The sequence below is a fragment of the Cimex lectularius genome, unplaced genomic scaffold (genome assembly GCF_000648675.2).
Source record: "Cimex lectularius strain Harlan isolate CLEC.00 unplaced genomic scaffold, Clec_2.1 scaffold206, whole genome shotgun sequence".
NCBI lineage: Eukaryota > Metazoa > Arthropoda > Insecta > Hemiptera > Cimicidae > Cimex > Cimex lectularius.
Window position 1 is genome coordinate 81,032 of NW_019392762.1, and position 16,641 is coordinate 97,672.

General features: G+C 36.7%; 2 protein-coding genes across 2 annotated transcripts in view; one reads left to right on the forward strand and one right to left on the reverse strand.

Annotated features, from left to right (window-relative positions):
• Positions 1 to 16,641, reverse strand: part of LOC112127075 — a 234,897-nt gene that overhangs the window by 66,025 nt on the left and 152,231 nt on the right. Inside the window, exon 2 of the mRNA XM_024227398.1 lies at positions 1,126 to 1,160. Within this exon, the coding sequence (XP_024083166.1) occupies positions 1,126 to 1,160 (35 nt within the window). The remainder of the gene's footprint in view (positions 1 to 1,125; positions 1,161 to 16,641) is intronic.
• LOC106670987 (ski oncogene) overlaps positions 4,388 to 16,641 on the forward strand; it is a 194,456-nt gene continuing 182,202 nt past the window's right edge. Inside the window, exon 1 of the mRNA XM_014401707.2 lies at positions 4,388 to 5,364. Within this exon, the coding sequence (XP_014257193.1) occupies positions 4,522 to 5,364 (843 nt within the window). The 5' untranslated portion in view covers positions 4,388 to 4,521. The remainder of the gene's footprint in view (positions 5,365 to 16,641) is intronic.

Consider the following 16,641-nt stretch of genomic DNA (forward strand, 5'->3'; position numbering starts at 1 on the left):
TAGAAACACACACACACACACACACACACACACACACACACACACACACACGAAAAAAAGGAAACAATAAATACTCCTTTACCCTGACAACTTTGTCATTTACTGTTTGATAACCTCAACAGAAAAAAAATCATTGTTAATGTCACAAATATTGAACCTATCAACTTCTAACCCCACCCCCTCCAAAAACTCTGGCGCTAAAATTGATAATAAAATCCAAGTAAATTCAAAGTGGTCTCTCAGAATCGAAGGCACAACCGACTAAGAAGGTTATACTGGGTTCATACAAGAAGACTTACTTTTGGTGTCTGTCGGAGAAAATTTGCTCGAGGAGTTCTACTTAAATGAAGGTCGTTATTCCTTGACTCCATATAGAGAGCGAGTAGGAATGACATCCTATATTGGAATAGTGCTTCAACACAGCAACGAGTCGTTGGATCATCTGTTTCATTCCTTGATGGAACAGGGCGACTTAGGAAATGATTTGAAATATAAACACATAAGTAAAATTGTTCCATTTGATAACAATGTTAAATGCAAAATAAATTGGCCCTGAGAAGACCATGAGAAATTAATTAAAAGTAAATTACAAATTGTACCTTGTAGCAAAAAAAGGACTAACATTTTTTTCAGTCGTCACCGTCAATTTACATTATTTTACAATTATATGGAAAATAGTGAAACATGATTGTAAATATATGTAAAATAAACAAACGGACCCGCTACTAGGAGTTCTTCATTGAAGATGGCCCAATGACGAAACGTTTGAATAAGTCAAAAAACCCGCGTGACGGACCCAATAAGTCACCCAATGCAAAGAATCTTTTATAGATATAAATTTCTTCGAGTGGACGCCGAGTTGATAGCAAGATGAATATATATATATATATATCATCAGACCAACACATATACCGATTTTCAAGTGGACGTCCAGATTGCGCTTTGTGCCAATATTTGAACATTAATAATTCACGCACTTTCTAATTATTAATTTGTAATGATTGTTTGTATGTGTAACTGGGCGTGTATCAGTAACGGGAGTGATAAAAGGATATTTTAACGAGTTAAATGTCGGTATGTTGAATATTGAAACAATCATGTCTTTTAAGTAGCATGCTCACTAACCTGACTGCCAGAGGACTTGCACTTTGTAAATCCCCCTGGAAAAAGAAAAAAAAATAGTCAAAATGTTATTCAACATATTGTTATTCAATATTGATGTATATATATAATTTTAATTGAAGTGGTTTCATAGATTACAACTAATTAAAAGGGGTTAATTTGTAATTAAACACGGTCAATTTGACGTCAAAAATATTTCATTTGAAATTTTAAAACGACCATTTCATAGGGAAAAGGGTTAGTTTGGTTCGATGGAAAAACTACATATTCTAGGGTATAGAAATTTTCCTTCTTTTATACAATAAATACAAAAATGTATTTGTTAATATTGTTGTCCTTTAGAAGACAATATGGAAATTAATTTCATTAAAAATTAAAAATGATATAAAATGAAATATAAAATCAACTGGTTACCTTTTGAATTTGAATTTTTTAAATAAAAAATAATTTTACTTCTAAAAAAACACAATTTCTTACAGACATCAAATCACATTATTTTATTTTATATAATATTTAATTTTCATTGTAATTAATTTTAATATGGTCTTCTTAGAGCTCAATTTATTTTATGTCCAAAAATAACAAAGCTACAGTTTTTAATGTTTCAAACGAAATATCTAATTTGAAATTAAACCGGGTCAATTTGACGTTAAACAGGTGTATTTTGTAATTTAAAAAATTAATTAAATGGATAAATATTAAAAATTAAAAAAAGGCTTAATTTCCTCGGGAAAAGTGTTAGTTTGATTGAAAAAAGCCATACTTATTGTAGATTTCAGAAATTTTCATTCTTTTGTACTACAATTATAAAAAATTATATGTTAATGTTGTTGTCCTTTAGAGGCCATATGGAAATTATTTTGATTCAAATTAAAAACTATTAAAATGAAATTTAAAAAAAAAATTGGTTATCTTTTTAATTTGAACTTAAAAAATACTATTAAAAAGCACAAGTTTTCTCAGTTGTCAAATTAAAAGAAGACTCCTTTATTTATTTATTTATTTTTGTTAAAAAAAAAACACATTTGTAATTATGTCGGGTTCGAATGCAGGGCCGCTGGATTCGAACCCGGGACCTTTACCTTACAGTGATGAGCGCCGTGTCAACACCTAAACCCGCTCCACAAGAAGCCAATTAAAATTAAAACTTATATAAAATAAAATAATAATTTTATATAAGTTTTAATATTAATTGTAATTAATTTGCATGTGGGTCTTAAGAGACCAATTGTTTTATGCAAAACCAAATTCTCAAATTAAAAGGAGCATTATTTGTTTTTGTATTTAATTTTTATCATTTTAAATTTTAATTGTGATTAATTTTCATATGGTCTTCTAAGGGCTCAATTTATCTTATGTCAAAAAAATCTCAAAACTATAGTTTTTAGTGTTCTAAAGGAAATAAAATTGTGAAATTGAAAAAAACTTATTTGGATGGGAAAAGGGGTTAATTTGAAAGAAAAAAGCTATACAGTGTAGCGTATAGAAATTTTCTTTCTTTTGTAACAATAAAAATAAAAGTTTAATTTTATTATTGTGGTTGTCGAATAATATGTTTTAAGTGGATCGAGTTTTACTATGTGATCTACTCGGTTGTAAAAGATTCAGCGTCGGCAAACAGTTTCTGAACGGTTATGCAGGCCGAAAACGATCCATCTTCCACGTTATGAACCGTTAACGAAAAATCCCATCGGCGTAGGTGTCTTCGCCGCCTGGCGACAGGCCGATCCTGCCGATCAATCTTTCGGAAAATTGAAAAAGAAAAAAAAAAGAACACAACCATCCACAGCACATCACGGCAAAAAAATCTTCAAAAATTGGCGGAATTCACCTTCGAACATGAATAAAAATTTTACTCCGTGCACTTTGTTCACTTGCACCTCNTCTCTCTCTCTCTCTCTCTCTCTCTCTCTCTCTCTCTCTCTCTCTCTCTCGCTCGCTCGCTCGCTCTAGCTTTCTCTCCCACTGTCTTTCTCTACCTGCCTATCTGCCTTCCTCACTTATACATACTCTAATAAATATAACGATTACTTAATCACAATCCCGCATAGGGTGGCACTTTAGACTGCATCCCTAGTATCATTTCACCCTTTTATTCATTTTAAATCTTTACCCTATTAGCGCAGGTTTTCAGGGTTAAGAACTACTACGCTAGGTTGGGAAATGTAAAAGTTTTAGGATCTATCGACATCTAGGTCATTCCAACCCTTAACGATTGGATTTTTTACTAGTCTAAACCTTACCATTACAGCCTTGCACATTCTTAAGTAAATTTATTCCTATAAGGCCATACAACTAGGGCTATGAAGTACTCGCCATTCCTCCCACTTTAAGCCTATTATATAATTTATATAATTGAGTCCTAATGGGGTAGTCAATATTCTCTCTTAAATGCAAACTTTCAATGCACAGACATGTGAATCAAAACGATCTATATGAAATAAAACAGATGTTTACTGCAATAAACGGTCGCATTGCTACTCGCTCTCTATATGGAGCGAAGGAATGACTCAATTCAACTAAGTGGAATCCATCTAGTAGGGTGAGTGGGCAGAGTAAAGTTATATCTATTATCTTATTTCATACACTTCAGATCTTCCCAGTGATGTAAGGTTTTGGATCGTTCGGTATCTAGGCTGCAGTTTTTCTTATGTAAAATTTAAACAAATTTAATTTTAAATTGCACATATTATTTAACTAATCTAACTGAGAGGGTCGATTGGAAACTCATGAAGGAACACAATATGTGATATCATTTGTCTTGTTTCCTCCAAAAATCAGAAAAGGTGACCCAAAGATACGCTGCAGTGTTCAAACACGATTCCTTTATCGAAGATACTTACTCGCTCTCTATATGGAACCAAGGAATATAAGGCCCTGAAGAAATATTTTTTGTGAAATAGGTTAAATGATATTGTTGATCTACGGGTTTAAACCGAAATGTAAAACCTGAGTATATTTTGCGAAGTTGTGCGAGGGCAGACGATGGAAACTTTTCGAGGCCTGGAGTCGATCGATTATGATCAACGGGATTTGTTGAACTTTGGTGAAGTGGAAGGCGTAATTGTCGTTGTAATCGGAAATATTTATCCATTGAGAACAATGGAAGTTTTTCATGAGGAGGACGTGATTTGAAGATAAGTACGGCCCCGGGGAGATCCGGAGCGAGAGTGAGTCGGTCCGCGGACGCCCGAGTCGGAACGAGCCCAGGAGTGGGGATCCGACTCCCCACCAGGCCCGGGAGTTGGTGGGGGTTTCGAGGGGTGGCAGACAAGTCTCAGACTGCCGGCAGTGATCTAGTGTGTGTTGTGCGCTAGTGCAGTGTGTTTGTGAGTGTTGTGGATCGATAGAAGGCGAAGAGAAAGGCAGCAAGTCGTACCATGTCGGCAGGCACCTGACATGGAAACGCTCATGGGACAGGTGTACAATCCGCACCTGAAGAAAGTGCTGAAGACTTACCAACTTAGCGCTCCGAAGAGTCTACAAGGGCCGAGCACCGTCCTCACGGAGGTGACGAAAAAGGAGCCGGCGTCCGAGCCGTCGCCCGAACCGTTCACGACACCACCTCCTCTCCCGATTCAACAACTGCCCATCCTCACGGCTCCGGACAGGTCGCCGAGCCAGCGCTGCGAGACCGTCCTCCACGGAGAAAGGATCACGTGTTTCCTGGTCGGTGGGGAAAAGAGGCTCTGCCTCCCTCAACTCCTACACAGCATCCTGAGGGACTTCAATTTGGCCCAGATCAACCAGGTTTGCGACTCGCTCCAGATCTTCTGCTCCAGGTGCAACCCGGAACAGTTGGACGAGCTCAAAGAGACCAACATATTGCCTAAAACCGCCCCTTCTTGCGGGCTCATCACGAAAACGGATGCGGAGAGGCTCTGCAGCACTCTGCTGCACAGGCCGGTCGCCGCGCCTAGGGGTCTGGCCAAGACCGCCCTCGGGTTCAACGTCTATCACGAGTGCTTCGGCAAATGCAAGGGCGTCTGCTATCCGGAACTATTTTCCGACGCGGAGGCCCGCTGCATCGAGTGTCTCGAGTGCCACGGTCTCTACTCCCCTCGACAATTCGTATGCCACGGGCATAAGTCTCGCGAAAACAGGACATGCCATTGGGGCTTTGACTCGGACAATTGGCGTGCTTACCTCCTCCTCAGTCAGAACCAGCCGGATCTCGAGACGAGGGAAAACCTCCTGGAACTCTTCAAGGAGCAGCATTTCAAAGGATCCACGGGAATAAAGGTAAATCCACTCTCTAACCTCAGCGAAAAACACCTTTTTTTCACTATAGCGCCATCAAGGCCGAACGAAAAGGCCGAAACGTCAAAAACCCCACATCGTTCACGCCTTTCTCACGAATCATTCACAAAACTCTTTACAATTTATAAATAAAACTACTAGAAAATAAAGCTAAATTAGGTACAATACTCCACAACAACAGTGGAAAACTTTATGCTAACAAAGTCATATAGTATAATGTATAAATCGACAAGTTAACACGATCTTAACACGTCTAGTCTTCCTTTTTTGTTTAAAATATAGAAATAAAATTACATTTTCGCCTTATCTGCAAACACGTCTGAGGACGACCGTACCGACTTTAAGATAGCATTGAAGTAAACAAGTTGTTCACCTATTTATAGGCTAGCCAATCGCCGCCGATAGTCCTTGTCTTGCCAGTTTTAATACGAGCGAAGCTTACCAAACCTAATTTTTTTATAAATCAAAATCCACAAAATAAAAAATATAATATAAAAAAAAATAAGCGAAATGAGTGATTATTCGAAGATAACAACCGGGTGCTTTACTCGGAAAGTCCTTAATCCAAGTGAAGCTTCTCGGTATCTTCAGTGATGATTTTCTAGATCAAAACCACGTAAAAACGTGCCTGACACAAAACTCAAAGACCTCAACCTTTTGTTTTTAACTTGTAATCTATAAACATTTCGGTGGTTCGTCTGTTTGTTATTTTGTCACAGATTCACTTTTCTATGTTTAAATACAACCAGATAGGTTTTTAAGCTGATAGTCCGCTTTTTGGCCAACCCTTCTTTGTTTTGCCAGACTCGTTCGTCTTCTCGACATCTTCAGTGATGAATATGTAGATTAAAATTACTTAAAAACGCGTCTAACACGCCAAAACGGCATTTTTTATTATTATTACTATTATTATTCTTTTTTTTAACTTTTTATTTTTAAAAAACACTTACGAAGTGTTGGTTATAAAGGCCACTTTTGCGCTGATATTTTCTGGTCCGCCAGACCCCGCTGTTTATACTATAACACCCATTTTCTTCGTCTTTCCATTCTCATCAGCATATTCTCGCTGACTTAGAGTTGTTTTGATCTACAGAATTTTCACTGAAGATGTCGAGAAACCATGAGATGTGAGATTAACCAATAAAATAATATAATAGCGCGGAGACGAACCAGAGAAATGCTTTAATAAGTTGCAGGTAAATAAAAATCATAACAGTCTTGGTTTGGCCATTCAGACGTGTTTTACGCGGTTTTTGTCCACATAAACATCACTGAGGATGCCGAATAGCCGAAAGGAGACCGACAGAACGTATAGATCCGATTATCGTAAGATTATATAATACAATAACATACAGATAAACCTCAGAAATGCTTTTGCACGTTGTAAGTATAAACAATTGATGTTTTGTTTTGTGAGACGCTTTTTATAAAGCGATTTTGGACGATATAATCATCACTGAAGATGTTGAGAAACTGAAAAAATAGCATGATGACCTATAAATTAAGAAAATAATATTATAGCGAGCAACGAACCAAAGAAATGCTTTTGTAACTTCAGGTAAAACAAATATTTTTCGCCGATTTTTAAGTAATTTTGGAGTTCATAATGATTACTGAAGATGTCGAGAAACTGCGCCCGTCATTACTTGTAGGCCAAGTCATTAATAATATGAGTTGAAAACAAACAACGAACCAAAAAAATACTTTCATGAGTTACGAGAAAAAACAAAAGGATGTTGGATTGTTGTTTCAGGCGCGTTTTTAAATATTTTAATCCACGTAATCATCACTGAAGATGTTGAGAAGACGAAACTCATCTGGCAGTACTCATAGGTCAGATCATCACCTAATAATATTATTCAAGAACACACAGACGAACCAATGAAATGTTTTTATAAATTTTCAGTGATACCAATATAATGGAGTTTTGTTTTGACGTGTCTAACGCGTTTTTATGAGGTTCCCGTCTACATAAATATCACTGAAGGTGTCGTGAAGCTGGAAAATATTCTGTCGGAAAAGAGTGAGTATAGGCCAGAATGATCAGAAAAACAGGACTACAAAATCATAGATTTGTTTTTAACTTATATATTTCTATTATGGGAGTGACCATAAAATGAATACGGCGAAAAGCTTCTGAATCACTAAAATCACCAGGATAGGCGGGCAAACATTTTAGGATACTATCAAACAATAAAATATTTATATACAGTTTTTCATGTTGAGATCAATCTGACGTCCTTGAAAGTTAACACGTTCTACGTATGTCATGAACCTTTTACCTTATATCGCAAATTAAAAAATATATATATTATTTGGAGATCGTGAGGTGCGGTCTGGTGTGACATACGTTTTAGAATCTGGTCTGACGTACGTTTTAGAAAAACATTTTCTTTTCATGCCAACGTTTCGATCTTTATTGAGCTCAAAGTGTTTGTTTTCCGTGTAGATGTGTCATTCTTGAATGTCGTGATCATGTTATAATGACACATCTACGCGGAAAGCAAACACTGAGCCCTGAAGATGATCTCAATTAAGATCGAAACGTTGGCACGATAAAGAAAATGTTTTGCTAAAACGTACGTCACACCAGACCGCACGTCACGATCACCAAATAATCATTGGCTAACGGTCACTAAACACTACACATTTCTACACGAAAAAAAATGTTGAAAACTCGTTGCGCACAATTTGTAGAGGATAAAGATAAGAAAACGGAGATAAGATCATTTTCAGGGTGTACGACCTGCGAACTGATTGGAAAATTTTTGCATTTTTTTGTTTGTCAGCGCGGAAAAGAATTTTCGTCCTTCCTCGTTACGCGGATTATTTTTCTGGGAGGGTTTTTAAAACGAGAATTTTTCACTGTTTCGATATTTTTAAGCGCGAGAGCAGGAGATTAGAGGGCAGATTTTAAGATTCTTTTTAAGAAATTGTTTATTTAGTATTTTTTAAAACTTTTGAATTAAACAAGCGAGAAAATTAAAAGGTTAAGCCTTTGATGTATCAGTAAGTTTATGAATCCGTCAAAACGAGTGTATAACGATTCCCCCCCCCCTAGGTTTTCTAGTTGGAATATTAAAGTTTTGATTGTAGGGTGTTTTGATGCTAAGTCGGAACATGACCACGATTTCGTGAGGGCTGACAAAGGAATTCCGTCCGAAAGATCTAGGAAACAAACAACAAAAATCTGGCCAAATTAGGATTACAAGACGATTATTCAGAATTCCCGGAATGTTCGGATTTGGCCACGGAGACAGAAAATTTCTCCTCTGTTCGATCTTTTCTTGTTTTCGGGCCAGTTCTAAAATAAACGCTGGCTTTTTACCCTGTGCGATTTTTTACACAAGGACAATAATTTTGTGGGATTAATTGTAAATAAAGTGGATGGAAAAAGACCTACAATCATCAAATAGCCTTCCCATTTAACATTACACATCGCTAAGTGTGTTCATACCTCATAATTCTGTAGAACAAGATAAATCACAACTTTTCGCTACATAGTTAATTCGGTCAAAAATTCTATCAAAATAAAACATGGTAAATCTGGACATTTCAACTCTGATTCTGGCCTGCCTATCCAAAATCTTTTCCGTCAGAAGATTTTTCAGCTTCTCGACATCTTCAGTGATGATTGTATGGATAAAACCACATAAAAAACCCGTCTAATGTGCCAACCCAATACGCATTTTTTGTTTTACGTGTAACTTATAAAAGCATTTTACTGGTTCGTCTCTGTGTTATTACAATATTATTAGATAATAACCCGAGTACTGTCAGATAGGTATCGGCTTCTCGACATCTTCACTGATGATTATATGGACAAAACCACATAAACAACGCTTCTAACCGATACGCCCTCATTTTTGTTTTACCGGTAACTTATAAAAGCATTTCACCGGTTCGTCTCTGTGTTATTACAATATTATTAGATAACCCGAGTACTGTCAGATACGTATCGGCTTCTCGACATCTTCAGTGATGATTATGTGAACCAAAACCAATCAAAACCGCGTCTAACTGGCCAAACCAATACGCCCCAGTATTTATTGACTGTAACATACAAAAGCCTTTCTGTGGTTCGTCTGAGTCCTTTATATTATGAGTCTATAACCTGGTCTAGAGATACTGCCGTAGAAGTGTTTTGGCTCCTCGACATCTTCAGTGATGACTATGCGTACTAAAACCCCTACACACCAAACCCAGACCCTATCATTTTTGTCTTAATTATAATTTATAAAAGCATTTCTGTGGTTGGTTTTTACTTATCAAATCGTATGACCTGGTTTTGTAGGTTTTTCTACTTCTCGACATCTTCAGTAAGGATTATATGGACAAAACCACTTTAAAAACGCGTCTAATAAGCCAAACCAATGACGTCCGTCATTTTTGTTTTACCAATACTTTATAAAAGCTATTCTTTGGTTCGTCTGTGCGCTGTTATATTATATTATTCGAAAATAACCGAATCCTGTCGATTTTTCAGCTTCCCTACATCTTCAGTGATGATTATGCGGACTGAAACCCTACACACTAAACCGAGAACCTAGTGTTTTGATTTTAACTATAACATATAAAAGCATTTCTTTCTATGCTTTGTTTGTTTGCTATCGTTATATACTATGAGATGATGACCTAGTTTATATGTTTTTTCTGATTCTCAACATCTTCAGTGGTGATTATGTCGACTGAAAAACCTACACACCAGACCAAAAACGTATTATTTTCATTTTAACTATTAACTTATAAAAAGCATTTCTTTCTATGCTTTGTTTGTTTGCTATCATAGTATATTATTAGAAGATGACCTAGTTTATGTTTTTTTTCTGCTTCTCGACATCTTCAGTGATTATTATACGAACTGAAAACCCTACACACTAAACCGAGAACCTATTATTTTCATTTTAACTATTAACTTATAAAAGCATTTCTTTCTTTGGTTTGTTTGTTTGCTATCATATTATATTATTAGATGATGACCTAGTTTATTTGTTATTTCTGCTTCTCGACATCTCCAGTGATGATTTTTGAACCAAAACCTATTTGTTCTACCTGTAACTTTCTGTGGCTCATCTGAGATTGATTCTTTTATATCATCAGATGATAACTTAGGCAATAGATACTATCGGACGTTCTTTTGGCTCCTCGACATCTTCAGAGATGACTATGCGGACTAAAAACCCTACTCACCAAGCCAAGACCCTATATTTTTTCTTTTAACTATAAATTATAAAAGCATTTCTATGGTTTGTTTCTTTGCTGTGATATTACATTATTAGATGATGACCTGGTTTATTTTTTTTCTGCTTCTCGACCTCTTCAGTGATGATATGTTATGTCTTTCTAAACTGATACGTTGATAAATATCTGACATCTTCAGTGGTATTATATGGATCAAAAAATCACTTTTCTAATACAGTTTGGCCAATTTTCTCTGGTCGCCAAATCTGTCGCTGTTAGTCATTCGCGAACGGCTTCTCGACATCATCAGTAATGTTTGTAAAATCACTTAAAAACTAGTCTAATATGCCAAAACGGAGGCCATTTTTTGTTATTTTTTTCTTATTAGTTTATAAAAGCCCTTTTGAGATTTGTCTGTGAAAACAAGTTCGCTTTCTGGCCGGTCTTTTCTGGTCCGTATGATCCCGCTGTTTCAGTATTGTCAGGCCATTATCATCCTCTTTCCATCCTCATCAGCATATTCTTGCTGGCTTGCTAACAAATAAAATGGACTAAAAGAACAAAATAAAACTCAGTCCAACACTGAAATTGACGAAAATACGAAATGCGCCTAAAAAATGAACAGAAATGCTAAATTACTGCCTCTTACCTTCGGAGAAAATCATGTGAAAATCTACAATTAATTAAAACAGTTGTATTTATTAGACTTTGTTTCTGGATGTGGTTGAACGTAGAATTTTATGTTAAAATCCTTAGCCCCAGTATATTTACCAACCCTTTTCGACCTTTCCCAGAAAAAAAAATCACCTCAACCCAATGCATTCCGGGAGATGTGCAAACAAACAACGTAATGAGCACGTACGTCAATCCGCCTTTTTTCAATTTACACAGCGAGACGCGTCCAGAAATATTTCCCCCCAGGCACCGAGGGTTAGATGCGCAGTATTTTGCACGGGACGGCACCCCTCGCCGTCATCCCCCATCCCCCGAGGCCAACATCTGCCTCTTATTAGTCACACCCAGCCCTCTGCCAATTTAACTCCAATAATACAAAACACCCCTGCTATTTCAGCCATGCTCAGTTTTACCCGCTTTTATGTCAAAAATTTGGCTGAATCCTTTTCAAACAAAAAGTCCAATATGTATTTAAAATATTAATTACTGCAGTTTTTATTATAACTATTTTTAACGGCCTATGTAAGAAGGAAGAAAGAATCCAAATTAAGTAGGTACATATGTTGATAATTTTTCTTACTTTAGCTCTATGATCCAGGGTGATGGATGGGGGTCAATCAGACAGTTTTTTAATATTGCCTCAACCTGCTTATATCCTTACATACCCAGTCTGCTTCTTTAATGATTCATAAGAGTACCAGAAAGACACGATTGTCAAAATTGCACATGAAAATTGAGTATCAAAAAGATGAAACTGTAAAATTGTACATGAACCGATTCAGTATTAAAGTTTGGTAGTTTTTAATAAAAATCGATTATTTATATGAAGGTCGTGTGTTCGAATCCCGCTCGTGACACTAATTTTTTCATCTCAATCAAAACCTAACATAAAAAAAGAAAAATTAATTGAACGAAGTCACTGCAGGCTGTAATTTGATCGTTTTGTTCCTCCTATCCTCATTGGGTTTGTCTGTCAGATGCGTTAATTTATATAGCCTCTCCCTGCTTATAACCTTTACGCGTACCAAGCGTGTTTAGCGTCTTCGATGATTCGTCATTGTACAAAAAAAAAAAGAGATTACTTTAAAAGTAACAGAAAATCCACTGTTGGGTATGGCGAAAAGATGAAACGTGACTGACAGGCCAAAAAGGGCAAAAAAAGGGGCAAAAACGATCTGAAACGAATGAGCCAAAAGTGTACGTATGCCTATTCAAAATCAATGTTTGATAGATTTAAATAAAAATAATATTTAAAGGCATTTTATCCTTTTTTTTGAGTCGGTGGTCGCAACGGTTTAGGCGTTGACACGCTCATCACTGTAAGGTATAGTCCGGGGTTCGAATCCAGCGGCCCTGCATTCGAACCCGACATACAAATGGGCTATTTTTTCAAAAACGCCGGCACCGTGAGGGTTGATATGTCCATTGCCGTTGCGAACCCTCGTTTAAAAAAATTAACTTTTGTATGTAAGGTATTGGTCGAAATGAAAAAGCTAGTGTCACGAGCGGGATTCGAACCCAAGACGCGCCCATGAGCCGAAGGTCGTGGGTTCGAATTTCGCTCATGACACTAGATTTTCCATTTCAACCAATACCGTACTTAAAAAGATTAATCAATTGAAAGAAGTTATTTGGTCAAACGGACCACGAAATATAATGCAGTCATTATAATCCGTAATTCGGTAGTTTCTGATCATTTTGACTTGCTATCCTCGATGGGTTTGTTCTCAGATGGCTTTGTATTGCCTAGAGTGTCTCAATACTCGATTGTCAAAATAACATTCAAAAGTAACAATTATTATTGTGAAATGCGACTTAAAAACAAAAACTGCGAATATAGGCCAAAGATGATCGGAAACACCAGGCCAAAATTTCACATAATCCCAATAAAAGAAGGTTATTAATATTGCGTTTTAACCCTAGAATCTCTAATTTGGTCATTATCATTTTGATCTGCCTATCATCCCAGAGTGGATTGTCAGGTGCCTTTATTCATTTAGTGCCTCTCCCTGCTTATATCCCTTACGCAAACGTCTTCGGCGTCTTCACTGATTCATCAATGGCCCAGAAAGAACAATTGTCAAAATAGGAGTCAAAACTGATTATGCCGAAAAGAATAAACGCGACTGACGACTCAGCGAGTATATCCGGGCCAAAATCATCAGTTCATTACCATTTTTAATCATCACGTGTGTTGTTCCTCAGGAATGACCCGGCCTTGAGCTCGAAAAAAACAGCCTCGTATGTTTAAACGCGTAAACGCGGCAGATGTAGAGCACGTGTGATGATTTTTATGCTGGGGTTAAAGTTACGTGTCATTTGGCGCAATCTGACTTGGAAATTTACGATAATTCCGACTATATGAATATCTGGATGAGTCGGTTTCTTTTTGGAAGACATCATCGGACAATTAAATTTTGATTTAAAAAAATAACAGCTTGCAACATAGGTTTTACGGAAGAATACAAAAATAGCTCTTGGGACTGGGTTCAACTATTTTCCAATTTTGCCTTGTTGCACATGGCCTTGTCGGACTGTGTCTTAAAACATCCCGTTTGAAATCAACACACCAACAAATGGTATACAAATCTTTCAAAACAACAATGGACATTTAATATATTTTACAAGCTTTTTAGGCTTTTTCATATAGGCGCTTTAATAATGATATTTTTAGCCAAAACAAACAGTACATTGTATAATGTGTGACTTATACAATAGGGTTGTATATATGATTCGGTCGGCTGGACATTCAAACATAAACTTTGAATAGGAGTCGCAATGTACACGTCGTAAGCGGTTTTTTTAAGCATGTCGGATCTGAGCTTTAAAAAAAATGTATCACATACGGCTTATGCTAATTCGAGGGAAAAGGGAGACGGTTCTTCGGCGATAATGCAGGTCAAAAGTGTGAATAGATTGCAACAGTGCGGTTTCGCAAAAAAAAGGGGGCCCACCCCGATTATGAAGAAGGACAACTTGATCATATCAACTTCCAAGTACGAAACTTTAAATACGAGCCGAAACCTTTTGTCGACGACCCCTCCCGATAAATATCACCATAACGCAACTTCCTTGTTACCACCGGCCCTTTAAACGTTTCGTCATAGGATTATTAAAGTTTTAAACTAACTACAAAGGCGACCCACAGGAGTCGGGCCGTTTACAAAGCGGTTATTAAAGCTCGCCCCGTTGTAAATGATACCTTTTTGCGATTTTCGAGATGGTAATAGTATCAGAAAGGGGGAAGAACATTGCGCACCGATCCGTTTAACTGAGACACATATCACTTTGAGCTTGCGGTTGGGTGTTTTTTTTATGAACGGTCCGATGAAAAGAAGACCTTTAAAAATCTGTAACTTGAGAATAATCTACACCTCATTAGCCGAACTATTAAGCCATTTAAACATACTTAAAATGTAAAATTTTCTCTTGAATTCTGAGAAGTAATGAATCTATACATTGGCTCATTCTTGCTGATTACGGTCATTTATAAAAGTTTCTGCTTTTCGCCTTCTTCAGTGATTCAGTGACTTAAAGACGCGACTATCAGGTCAAAACGGAGTCCTTACTTCGCCTTTATTTATAAAAACATTTCTGTTGTTTCGACTTCGTGTTATTTCGTCCTTAACAGCTTCAGTGATGAATATGTGAACCAATACCAGTTAAAAACGGCCTGAATGGCTAAACCTAGACATCATCAGCTTTGGGAACCATTTCTGTGGTTCCTCTGTAGGCTATATTATATTATTAGATGATAACCTTGCCTACTGTAAGCGGTATTTTCTCGACATCTTCAGTGATGATTATGCCGACCTAAAACCCTTATAAACGCGCCTGAATGTGTCAAACAAAGACGTCAGCATTTTCTTAGCCTGTAACTTATAAAAGCATTTCTATGGTGTGTCTGAGCATTATATTATTAGATGACCTGGTCAATAGATATTATCAGACGCGTTTCGTATTCTCGACATCATCAGTGATGATTATGTGGAACAAAACCACTTAAAAACGCGCCTGAATGTGTCAAACCAAGTCGTCATTTTTTTTAAACTGCAATTTATAAAAATATTTCTGTGTTCGTCTGTGGGCGATTATATTATATTATTACATAATAACCTTGGCTCCTATCAGAGGTATTTTGTCTTCTCGACATCTTCGGTGATGATTATATATGTACAAACTAAGACGTCATTTTTTAACTGTAATTTATAAAAATATTTCTGTGTTCGTCTGTGGGCGATTATATTGTATTATTAGACAATAACCTTGGCTACGGTCAGAGGTATTTTGTCTTCTCGACATCATCAGTGATGATTATGTGGAACAAAACCACATAAAAACGCGCCTGAATGTGTCAAACCAAGTCGTCATTTTTTTTAAACTGCAATTTATAAAAATATTTCTGTGTTCGTCTGTGGGCGATTATATTATATTATTAGATAATAACCTTGGCTCCTGTCAGAGGTATTTTGTCTTCTCGACATCTTCAGTGATGATTATATATGTACAAACTAAGACGTCATTCGCGCCTAAATTGGTAAACAAAGACGCCAGCAGATTTGTTTTATCTGTAACTTTCAAACGCATTCCCTATGGTTCGTCTAAGAGCGATTATAATGTAATTAGATGATAACCTGATCAGTAGGTACGGTCAGATGAGTGTCGGCTTCTCGACATCTTCATTGATGATTACAAGGACCGAAACCACTTAAAAACGCGCCTTACACATTAAACTATAATCTTATCCATTTGATTTTACTTATAACTTATAAAAACACTTTGGCGATTCGTCTGTGGGTTATTTTGTTAGTGTGTCACTTTTTTCTGTTTAAATACGACCAAATGGACTTTATGATGTGAGATCAACTTAAAGTACAATCAGCTTTTCGCCAATTTTCTCTGGCCCGCCAAAGCCCTCAGAGTTTTGACGGACTCGTTTCGGCTTTTCGACATCTTCAGTGATGATAATAGATTTAAAAAGTTAAAACCACATTTGACACAGCAATCCAAAACCTCATCCACCTCATTGTTTTGTTATGACATCTTCAGTGATCATCATCCAAAATCATAATACGAATCGCCGTTCTTTTTGTTTAGTCTGCAACTTTACGTTTTTTTCTACTCTTTTCTATGAGGATGAGCCTAGATGGTCGTTGCCTAATAGTTTATCATATCTTCGTGGTTTTGGCCATGTATTGGCAACACTGATTTTTTGGCGCCAAACTAAACTCCACCTTAGGATATGTGCAATAAGGCTACCTCAACAATCTTGTACTGATTGTTACATTTGCCAAACATAAAACGTTTCATGTCCAGTTTATAATTTAACCTTTCTTTGCCCATAGTTAGCGTGTTCAGTGCAATGCCAACTTTATTTAAGGATAGCAGGAAATCCTGTAAGTG